Source organism: Eretmochelys imbricata, chromosome 1, assembly GCF_965152235.1.
Source record: "Eretmochelys imbricata isolate rEreImb1 chromosome 1, rEreImb1.hap1, whole genome shotgun sequence".
Classification (NCBI taxonomy): Eukaryota; Metazoa; Chordata; order Testudines; family Cheloniidae; genus Eretmochelys; species Eretmochelys imbricata.
This window is the reverse complement of record NC_135572.1, coordinates 286,526,273-286,538,073: the sequence shown is the minus strand read 5'-3', so window position 1 is coordinate 286,538,073 and position 11,801 is coordinate 286,526,273. Positions and strand designations below refer to the sequence as shown.

The 11,801-nt window shown below is 46.4% G+C and overlaps 1 protein-coding gene across 1 annotated transcript in view; it reads left to right on the top strand.

Annotated features, from left to right (window-relative positions):
- The first annotated feature begins 6,482 nt into the window (after positions 1 to 6,482).
- Positions 6,483 to 11,801, top strand: part of ACSS3 (acyl-CoA synthetase short chain family member 3) — a 130,790-nt gene continuing 125,471 nt past the window's right edge. Inside the window, 2 exon segments of the mRNA XM_077807714.1 lie at positions 6,483 to 6,648; positions 6,651 to 7,137. Of these exon segments, the coding sequence (XP_077663840.1) occupies positions 6,483 to 6,648; positions 6,651 to 7,137 (653 nt within the window).

Below are 11,801 nucleotides of genomic sequence, written 5' to 3'. Positions count from 1 at the left end.
CACAGGCCCTCCTAAAACAAAAGGAGTTTGGATGGAGGAGGTGGAGGTTGATAAAATTTGTGAGTCATGGGCATAGATGCCATCTTTCTTAGTTGCCAGAGGGTGCTCGACCCCTGCTCTGCCCCAAGCTCCACTCCACTCCTTCCCTCAAGCCCCCACCTTAGTACCGTCTCCGCCTCTTCTGGCTCCCTCCCCCCAGTGCCTCCTGCATGCCACTGAACAGCTGATCACTGGCGGGCGGAAGGCATTGGGAGGGAGGGGGAAGAGCTGATCAGTGAGGTCCGCGGGGCAGGTGAGAGGCACTGGGGGGAGGGGGAGGATCTGACTGGGAGGTCTGCCGGTGGGTGCTGAGCACCCACAATTTTTTTTCCATGGGTGTCCTGGAGCACTCATGGAGTCGGCACCTATGCATGGCATGTGGGGGGGGCAGTTTTATTTTTGGAGAAATGTAATCAAAGTATTTGGAGAAAAATTAGACATGTGAATGCTTCTTGGGATGGGAGAGATATTAGGGGGCGGTGGAATGGGGGAATAGGATGAGAAGGGCATGGGGCTTTAGAAAGGGAAGGGAGGTTATGGGGAAGGGGTTAAATGGGGATGCATGGTAGGGGAGGGGAGAGAGACTGAGGGCTCAGGTGCGGGAGGCGTAGGGAGTGAGAGGTGGGACACTGGGTTTATGTCTATACTCTGAATCTAGGGGTGTGATTCCCCTGCTCAGGTACTCACACTAGCTCTCATCAAGCTAATGTGAGTATAAATAGCAGTGTAGCTATGCAATAGCACTGGACAGAATCCTGTGAGTGAGAGGGCTGTAAAAGGAGGTGAAGAGCTTGTACATTTCAGCAACTGTGGGGTTGGCAGACTAAAGGTATATGTGTTAATGGGGTATGTTTGGGCATTGCTGAAAGCAGGCAGAGTTAAGGTCGCGCGGGCAGCATTAACTGTGTGTTTCCTGGTTTTTAGAATTTTGAGTTTTCCTCAACAATCTTCAAGGGGATGACATACCACCAAGCAACCTTAACTCTGAGTTCACATAGTTCTTTGCCATTGAATTATATCTATTCCAATAGTCTAACCTTCCAATCTTATAGAACTTTAAAATAAATCTTCGTTTGAGTCTGATAAATCATCTGCTCTGGCAACATAGTCTTGATCTGGTCTGTTCACACATTGTCAGGAGCTGTCAAACTTAATCAAAATAAACATATGAAAGTTTGTCCATTGCATTTAATATCTATCTTTTCAGAGAGCAGGACAGGCAGATTTAAGACTGTATTGCTAAATTCAATTTAAAAGCCATTAACTGTTTTCTTTTAGCCTGAATGTGCATAATATCAAGGAAAAAATGAATAATGATGTCCCTGAAGCATAATACTGTGTTTTTCATAGTAAACATGGCATTATTTTTTTTTAAAACACGGATTAAAATGAATAAATCTTTAAGTGCTTTGAAGTTGAATAATTAGTGGATAGGGTGCAAAACTGTCACTGAATTATGTACAAGACCATTGTAGTCTGAGTGGGGAGAACAATCTTAAACAGCACAGATATAAAGCCTGTGGTTCTCATCCATGTTGGTATGGTAGCAACGTGCAGTAAACTGGTGTAGACTGAAAGCATTGTCAAGAATTGCCCACAGGAAGAGCAACTGCTATAGTACTAGCAATGATTATGTAACACAAAGAGCAATTTTTTGTGTGAACACGAGGTAACAAGTGTTTCAGGCATCTCATCTGTCTGTAGCAATACTTAAATTCTCTGGGGCAGACAGGCCCTCAGAGAGACTTCTCCAAAAGTGAACTTGCAGAACTCAACTGTGCTGCCCACATATCACATGCTTGTGTTCAAGACAACCTGTGATTTATTATTAATTATTATTGTAGCACTGAGGAGCCCCAGTCATAGACCAAGATCCTATTATGCTATGTGCTATACAAACACAGAAGATGGTTCCTGTTCATGCTTATCTGAGACTGTGCGTGTACAAATATATTATTATTTGTTATGATTATTTATTATTTGTATTACCATAGCACCTTAGAGCCCTAGTCATGGAACAGGACCCCACTATGTCAGGTGCTGTACAAACACAGAACAAAAAGACCGTTCCTGTCCCAAAGGGCTTGCAATCTAAGTATAAGACAAGAGACAACAGACGAATACAGAAAGATGAGAGAGTACAAGGGAATGAGACAACACTGGTCAGCTTGTTAGGCAGTGGTCTGAGCACACGAGCAGCCTAACTGTTGTCAATTTTTTTGTGGCCTTCACAGCAAAGGATATTTGAAGGAGGGTTTGAATGAGGATAGTAAGTTAGTTTTGTGGGTGTTTATGGGGAGCTTTTCCCAAGCATGAGGGGCAGCTTGGGAGTAAGCACAAAAGTGCTTTGTTTGAAAATTTAATTCGGGGGCGATGGAGGCTGGTGTCATGGGCTGATCAGGGATGGGAGTTGACCTTTTGATGAGAATGTAGAGACAACAGGTAAAGTGGGGATACGTTGTGAAGGGTCTTGAAAGTGAAGACAAATAGATTATAAATATGATAGAGAAGAGGGAGCCATGAGGGGATTCAAAGGAGAGGGTGACATGATCAAGGTGACATGCTAGGAAAATGATCTTTGCAGCAGCATTCTGAATGGATGCCAGTGGTGCAAGAAAGCATTTGTCAAAGCCAGAGAAAAGGATGTTGCAGAAATTGAGAAGTGAGATGAAGAGAGCATGGATGAGCATTTAAGCTGTCTGTACACATACCTATGTACTAACAGTGCTATGCCCAGCCAACTCAAAAGCTTTCCTTGGTGCCTGAGAACAAAATTTGTTTGCTGGCCCAATCCTGTTCTCATTGAAATCAAGAACAAAATTCCTGTTGTCTTAAAAGGGAGCAAGATCAGGCCCCGACTGAGTATACTGGCTGTGTGCAAGCACTCTCCGTGGACACTGGGAGGAAATGGAACTCTTCTTCTGATGCACCACGAGCAAATCCATAAATGCTATACCAATCTCAGGACTGCAGTCATATTCACAACCCCTTTGCTCCTCTTCCTTGAAGCATATTGGCCAGAGGATCTGTACAGACAATCCTTCCATCCCTGCCTATTTCTTCAGCCACCCTCTCCATAGCTGAGAAAGAGTATCAGCAACATGGTGCAGGTGGCACAGAGTTCCAAGGGGCAGCCTTTTGGTGTCTCAGAAATGCCATTCTGATTCCTTTGCTTTGGTGGCATTCTCCAGTCCTTTCACAGGCTACAGGGCGGGACCTTAAATGTGTGTAGTTCTTTTAGAATGTCTACCGAACAATCTTTACTTGCATTGTAAGCTTCTTTGTTATATATGGGGCCTAGCATATTGGGGCCTCTTGGCATTACTCATGATAATGTGGTTTTGTTTGTCTCAGAAATAGAAGCCACCATTCTTGATGTCTGAAGAGTGGTAGTTGTTTTTGAGGGAGGAGGATGGGATAAAGTGAGAGGGGGTTGGGCCAAAATGAGACCATTTATTGGTCAAATCCTGCTCACCTTATTCGGTCCTGACTGAGAATTTGAGTTAATGTTTTTCCTCTTGTAGTGGGTAAATAGACTATTTCCTTTGATCAGTTTAGTCATTTACCGGTTATGTAACTTGTTGAATGACTAAACTTGGAACATATCAATAATAGTCACCTAGCATAACCCCCAAGTTAACAGTGAATGTTACAATATTTGTGGCTATTCTGATTTGTTGACACACAGATATACTTACTTTGAGTTGTAATTTTTTTCTTCTTGTTCTATTTCCTTTATGCCACTGTTTCTGGTGAGGATCATGGTGACAGTATGGACAGTAGAGTGGAACAGACCTCCTTTTCCTCTGCAACAGGTTCCAGCTCCTCCTGAGGGATTCCCAAGCCTTCCCAGGCCAGGTGGGAGATATAATTTCTCCAGAGTGTCCCGGGTCGGCCTCGGGGTCTCCTCCCAGTGGGACATGCCTGGTAGAGTTTCAAAGGAAGCCTCCCAGAGGGCATTCTTATCAGGTGCCCAAACCACCTCGGCTGGCTCCTCTTGATCCAGAGGAGTAGCAGCTCTCCTTCAAGGCTCCCCTGAATAGCCGAGCCCCTCCCACTATTTTGGAGAGTACACCCAGCCACGCTGTGGAGAAACCTCATTTCTGCCGCTTGTACCCACAGTTTTGTCCTTTTGGTCATTTCCCAAAGTTCATGACCATAGGTGAGGAAGGGGACATAGATTGACCTGAAAAACGAGAGCTTTGTCCAAGAACTCAGCTCCTGCTTCACCACCACAGATTGATACAGCACCCACATCACTGTTACCGCCACACCAATCCACTGGTCAATCTCCTGCTCCCGCTTGCCATCACTTGTGAACAAGACCCCTAGATACTTGAACTCTTTCACTAAGGGCAGCTGCTCCCCCTTCACCTAGAGAGAACAATCCACTTTCCTCTGAGAGAGGACCATGACCTCCAATTTGGAGGTGCTGATTCTCATCCCAGCCGCTTCACAGTCACAGAAAATTACATTTTGCTGCTGTCTCTTATATAATGTCTTTTTATAATGTGACTCTATGAACAATCTCCCCTCCTCCTTTTTTTTCTTTTTTTAACATTATAGATAGAGCCATTAGAACAGTAAAATAACTGATTCCATAAAGGATATATACCTCTGCAAAATTCAGGAGTCTAGCATATTCTTTTAGCAGGTTCACATTTTATAGTACTCTAAAAAGGACCCTCTGAAACTTAGAAAAGTCCTCTGGCATGGCCAGAGATGTAAAAAGAAATTCAAAACACTGTGAAGTAGCTGAGCTTAAGACATTTCTTCCATTCTCAGAGGCCTTGCTGATACTAGTGGTAGTCCTCATTTTAGGCACGGGAATATCTCTCAAACCAGTAGAATCTTTCAAAACAAGGGGTGGGGGAGATGTTTTTAGTTTGTAATTACTGCAGCTGCTCAGTAATGGAGTACACCAAACCCATAATGTGCCAATAGCATACCACAGCTCAAAGGCAAGTACTGTTGGTGCTTCAGAAGCAAGGTCTTCAGGGTGCTGGCCTTGGTAGGTGCCAGTAACCAGTCAGACATGTGGCTACAAGAAAAGGTATTTTACTAGGGCTGGTAGGAAAGGGAAAGGTTGCACATATCTTAGGTTCAGAGGCTTAAACTTTTACAGTTCAAAGTGAGCCATAGCTGTAAATGTTTGGGTCCCTGGAGCAGTCCAGTTGAGAACTAGGGATCTTCAGGGATAGTTCCTGGGGTACCCTCTCCAATGTAGCTCTATTCCAAGCAAATAGGAATGTATAAGTTTCCAAACCAGGCTCAGTGTCCCTGTTTGGGGCTTCTTTGCACTGCCTCCCTGCCCGCCTGCTGTTGCTTCTCTGTAAGTGCCATATAAGCCTGCACCCAGCTGTGATGTCCAGCAGCCACAGCCTTTTCCATGCGGGGCTCTGTATATGGTTTCTGGGAATCTTTTTAGGCTCTAGCTTCACTGTAGCTCCTGGCTAGCCATGCAGCTCTGGCTTTACTGAACAGAGCATGGCAGTGTCCACTTTCTGGTTCAAGACTTTCCCCACTGCACATCCCCTTCCTTCTAGCCAGATAAGGAGAAAGGACCGATTCAAATTGGAATTAATGCAGTCACCTTTAGCCTGGCTGCCCTCAACTCTCCCATTAGGGGCGCAGGTCAAACCTGAGTGATGCAGTGAGCCCATGCCCAAGGTGCCAAGTCACTAAGCCCAGAGTGGGGGGCCGAGCCCAGCATGCCATAAGTGATGGGAACTACTGCTGTGGGATGAGTACAGGGTCACTCTGCAACTCCCCCCTTTGTGGGGGCAGCACCCACCTCCCAACCCCAGTGACAGCACACAACCTTGCCCCTCCAGGGACAGGACCTGCCCTGCGTTAGCTGCTAAAAATGTTGGGAAGTATGGTATAAGTGCAACCAAACACCCAGTACTTACACAAATCATGTAAGTGTTAAAAATAACCCTACAATAAGGTGACCCTCTCCTCTTCCTTTTTTCAGTTTGCTCCCTGTGCACCCACTTAATTCATTCTTCTTAATCCTCATAATAAGCCTATACAGTTGAACAGTAGGTTTTGATTATTCTTTTTTGGGGGGGGGGGGGGGGGAGGGAGGGAGAGGGAATATTTGTGATTTATTGAAAGTAATGGTGGGGTGGGCAGCGGGGAGAGGTACATTGGTGCAGATGTAGATTGGTGTATTCCTCTGCCTTGCGTTCTCACAAAGTTGGCAGGTCTGGCTAACCCCAGGCTTTGGAAGCCCAGGCTGTTGGTTGTGCTGGGTGGAGCCTCCCCTATGGGCCTTAGGTGTTGGAGGTAAAAGGGGTTGCACGCATTGGGTGCATGCTCCCTGCTTTGAGGGACGCGTTGGCTGCTCGAATCTATGTCAAATGCCCTCAGGTGCTATGGATAAGGGCGTCTTAAAAGGAGCTGTGCCAACAGTTAGCGCCCCGGCTGCGCGGATACAAATGTGTAGCCGCGTAGGGCTCTATTACCACTGCCGTATAAGCAGGAAAGTCTGTTTTGCCTGGTCCACACCCCGAGCTGCGCGGCGCGGCGCAGGGACCGTGGCCGAAATCGGGGCGGTCAAGCTTGTGCAATTGAACTCCCCTGGCCCCCAGCCATCAACAAGGGCGGGCAGGCGCAAAGCCCGGGCTGGAGTCGCCACTTTAGCGCCTGCAGACCTGTTGCCCGGGAAGCGCTCCGCAGCAGAGAGCGGCGCCTGCAGCAGGCAGGGGATCCAGCTCGGCTTTTTCGAGCGGCTTCCACGTGGCCCTTCAGTCGGGCTAGAGGGAGCCGCTCCCCAGCCGCACGGGACGGGGCCGGTCAGCTGAGCGGCACCACCATGGACCTCCAGCGCAGGGCGATACGGCTCCTCGCCTGCAGCCGGGTCTGGGGCAATGGCTGGCTGAGCGGGGCAGCCCCGCGCGGCGCAGCGAGCGCTCCCGCCGCCCGGCGCTGCTTCTGCGCCGGCCAGGCCGCCCCCGAGGGCGCGTACGAGCAAGCGTTCAGGGCTGCCGTGGCGGAGCCCGAGAAGTTGTGGGGAGAAGCCGCCGGGCGCATCCAGTGGCACAAGCCCTGGGTGAAAATCGTGGACAGGAGCAACCCGCTGGTCGCCTCCTGGTGAGCGACACCCCGCCTCCGGGGGCGCCCTCGGAGCAGTGGGTGACAGGGCGGCGGTCGAGCAGAGAAGGGCTAGAGACAGCGGGAGGAAGCCCAGTGTCCCTCCCAGCCTGCAGCGGGGGGCTGGAGGGACGCAAGAGAGGGTCGGGTGTGTGGAGAGGAGGAGGAGCAGGGAATGTCCCAAACCTTTCATGGGGATTGAGTGTGGGAGAAGCAGGGTCTCTAGCCTATAGTAAGGGACAGGGGTTGACTTGTGTGTGGTGGTGGGGAGGAGAAGAGAATGCCTCTAATGCATAATGCGGGTCAGGTGTGTTGGAGGGAGAACATGCCCTCAGCCTTTAATGGGGTCACTGGTGCACATCTGTGTTCTTCTTTCCTGGATCTTCACCAGGAGCATGCCTGGTATACCTGCCATAACAAATGTCTCTGTTTTGACTAGACGATATGGACCCTTTTAAGTGGGGAAAATAGGCACGTTTCACCAATACTAAAATATGGAGAAGGAAGCCGAATCGATTGTTCTGTTGGCTGTTTCTGTAGCATCACAGCAAAAGTAGACCACAGTGTAAAGAATAAATGTTTGCTATACAGTTTATGGCAGAGGATGTATATAACATGAGATTACAGGTAAAACATTGCACCGTTCACTGAGAGAGTGCATGCTACTTACACTAAACTAAAATCCAATTACTGCAAGAGATTTTTAGGTACATTAAAATCTTGTTACATTTATTTATTATTATTATATGTTCTAAAAGAGAATACATTAGTCTGCTAAATTGATATGCAGTTTGTGGAAAGTTTGTACTCTGGAAAGAAGACCTATTTTATTATGGTGACTTTTGACCAAAAAGTTTTATATTTTGGCAATAGATTAATGCAGCAACATAATTGATATCAATCAGTTAAAGTAAATTGCAAGATACTTTGTTATATTCAATGCCTTTCCAAAGATGGCTTCACTATTGAACATCCTTTTTTTTTGGTACTGTGGGGGCAGGATATTAGAACAAGCATTTCCATTGCTTTCCCCTAGAAAAACTGAGTACAATATACATCAAAAAACCACTGGAGCAGTGTCCCAGCTGTGTGTTTAGTAAGTCTATGCCCAATGTCTTTTTTTGCTTTCATAAGGGAACTTCAATTAAACTCACTGTTTAGAGACTTTAGTTTAAAAATTATGATCAAGCATGTGATCTGTCAGAGTTCTAAATCATTTCCACTAATTTAGCTGTAATACAATAATTTGTCGTGACAATATAAGCATTATTTGTTCTGCATCTCTCCACTGTAATAAAATAACTAAGGAGGATGTTAAACAATCTACTAGGGACAAATGTTTTTAAATAAGCAGGCCTGGATAACTTACACCTAAGAGTCCTAAAACAGATAGCTAAGGAGATCTGTCATACACTGATATTAATTTTTAATAAATCTTGGAATACGGGGGAAGTTTCAGAAGACTGAAAGAATACTAATGTCATGCCAGTATTAAAAAAGAGCAAGTAGAACAGGGGTGGGCAAACTTTTTGGCTCGAGGGCCACATTGGGGTGCGAAACTGTAGGGAGGACTGGGTAGGGAAGGCTGTGCCCCCCAAACAGCCTGGCCCCCGCCCCCATCTGACCCACCACCCCCCGTTCCCTGACTGCCCTAACCCCATCAACCTGCCCCCCCCGAACCTCTGCCCTATCCAACTGTCCCCTGATTGCCCCCCGGGACCCCTTGCCCCATATCCAGCCCTCCGGCTCCAGCCCCCTTACCATGCCGCTCAGAGCAGCATGTCTGGAGCCGTGCCGCCTGGCCGGAGCCAGCTGCGCTGCCCTGCATGAGCGCGCAGCCGCACCTCCCAGAGCGCTGTCTGTGCAGCGGCGTGGCTGCAGGGGAGGGGGAGAACAGCAGGGAAGGGGCTAGCCTCCTGGGCCAGGAGCTCAGGGGCCGGGCAGGACTGTCCCGTGGGCCAGATGTGGCCCGCAGGCCGTAGTTTGCCCACCTCTGAAGTAGAATGTCCTGACTAATTATAGGCCATTTAGCCTGAGATCACCCATGGGCAAAATAATGGAAGCTGGTACTGGATTCAGTCAATAAAGAACTAAAGGATAGGAATATAATTAATGTCAGCATGGTTCTATGGAAAATAGGTTTTGTCAAACAAACCTGATTTAATTCTTTGGGATAAGTTTGGCTGAGAAAGATAACTGTCTTGGACTTTTGTAAGGCATTTTGACTTGCTACCACAAGTCCAACACAAGTTATTGGACTCAGCGTGAACTCAGTAACTCAGTGAAATTCTATGGCCAGTGTTATACAGGAGATCAGACTAAATGATATAAAGTCCCTTCTGGCTTTATACCTTATTCTTCCCTGTACAAAGTGGATGTAAACTGCTACTAAATCAGAATGATAGTGTTTTGTACCACTTTGCATAGGAGTAAAGAACTACACAAAGGTGCAAGGCAGTGCAGGATCAGAATCGGACCCTCTTTCTGACTGGTGTTGTATTGATGTCAAGTATCTAGTGCTCCATTTTAGTTAATAAAACACATTAATGAAATCAAGTACAAGTCTGTAGACCTCTCATGTCTAAACTCTCTAACAAAGGAGTTTCTTTACCTTCATATGCTCCACAACTGTTATTTTTTAATCCAAGTTCATATGTTCATGCTTATCTGAAACAGAGAGTTAGTGTGCCTATATATTATTACTTGTTGATTATTTGTTTTACTGTAGCACCTAAGAGCCCCAGTTATGGCCCAGGACTCCATTGTGTTAGGTACTGTATAAACACAGAAGACTGTAAGCACTTTGGGGCAGGGACAATCTATGTTTAAGACAAGAGGCAGGAGATGTGGGGGGGTTGGTGGGAGGGAGTATAAGAAAACAATGAGACAATATTGTCTATGTGATAAGCTATTGTCTGATCCCACCAACTGCTTGACCATTGTCATGGTTTTGTAGGCATCGCGGCAAAGGAGAGTTTTAAGGTGGGATTTGAAGGGGGATCATGAGGTAGCTTTGAAGATGTTTATGGGGCACTCTTCCATGAGGGGTAGCATGGGAGAAAGCACAGAAGTGCTTGTTTGAAAATTTAACAAGTAAACAATGGAGGCTGGTGCCATTGGTAGATCAAAAGCAGGAGTCAACATTTCAGTAGTGATGATAGGCAGTGAAAGGCCTTTGAAAGTGAAGACAAGTAGCTTGTATTTGATCTGATAAAGAAGTGGGGGGGGGAGGGGGACAATGGAGGGCTACAAAGAGGAATAATGTGATCAAAGCAATGGATCTGTGCAGCAGCATTCTGAATGGATAAGAGTGTGGCAAGATTGTATTTGTCTTATAAGGTAAACAAAAGATGTTGCAATAATCGACATGCGAAATGGCAGGAGTTTTAGCTTTGTGGATGGATATTATGCAGAGAGAATTTGGCAAAATTTAGACAGACATAGCCTGTGTCAGGGTTCCTTCCCCACTCTGAACTCTAGGGTACAGATGTGGGGACCCACATGAAAGACCCCCTAACCTTATTCTTACCAGCTTAGGTTAAAACTTCCCCAAGGTACAAACTTTGCCTTATCGTTGAACAGTATGCTGCCCCCACCAGGCGTTTTAAACAAAGAACAGGGAAAGAGACCACGTGGAGACGTCTTCCCCCACCAAATATCCCCCCAAGCCCTACACACCTCCTTTTCTGGGGAGGTTTGAGAATAATATCCTAACCAATTGGTTACAAAATCATCAAAGACCCAAACCCCTGGATCTTGGAACCATGGAAAAATCAGTCAGGTTCTTGAAAGAAGGATGTTATTAAAAGAGAGAGAGGTAAAAATCATCTCTGTAAAATCAGGATGGAAAATACAGGGTGTTCAGATTCAAAACACAGAGGATCCCCCTCTGGGCAAAACCTTAAAGTTACAGAAAACAGGAATAAACCTCCCTCTTAGCACAGGGAAAATTCACATAAAACAAAAGATAAACTAATCTGCCTTGCCTGGATTATCTATATTGGTTGCAATATTGGAGACTTGGATTAGGATGGGTTGGAGAAGATGGATTTCTGTTTGGCCTCTCTCAGTCCCAAGAGAGAACAATCACGTAAACAAAGAGCACAAAACAAAAGCCTTCCTTCCCCCAAGATTTGAAAGTATCCTGTCCCCTTATTGGTTCTTTGAGTCACGTGCCAGCCAGGTTAGCTGAGCTTCTTAACCCTTTTCAGGTAACAGATGTTGCCTCTGGCCAGGAGGGATTTTATAGTACGGTATACAGAAAGGTGGGTACCCTTCCCTTTATATTTATGACAGCCTGGATGCAAGGATCTAGAGAGAGGGCTGAGTCAAAGGTGATGCTCAGGTTATGGGTCAGAGTGTCAGATCGGGTAAGATAGTGGGGTTGTCCACCATGATCAAGAGCAGAGGTAGAAGGGAACTGTTAGGGGGCTTATTCCTTCACCCACTTACTTCCCTGGTCCTTCTCGCATGAACAGAGAGCAACAATACCCGAAGTCCAAAGGTGCAAACAATTCGATGTTTATTGGGGTGAACTTCCAGCAAGCATGATTCCAGTTTCCTTCCTTAGTATCCTCCTTCCCAGCTCTGACACCACAGAGCCTTACACCTGTGTCCCTGTTCCCATTCCTACCCTTAGCCAAACATGATTCCAATTTTCTTAC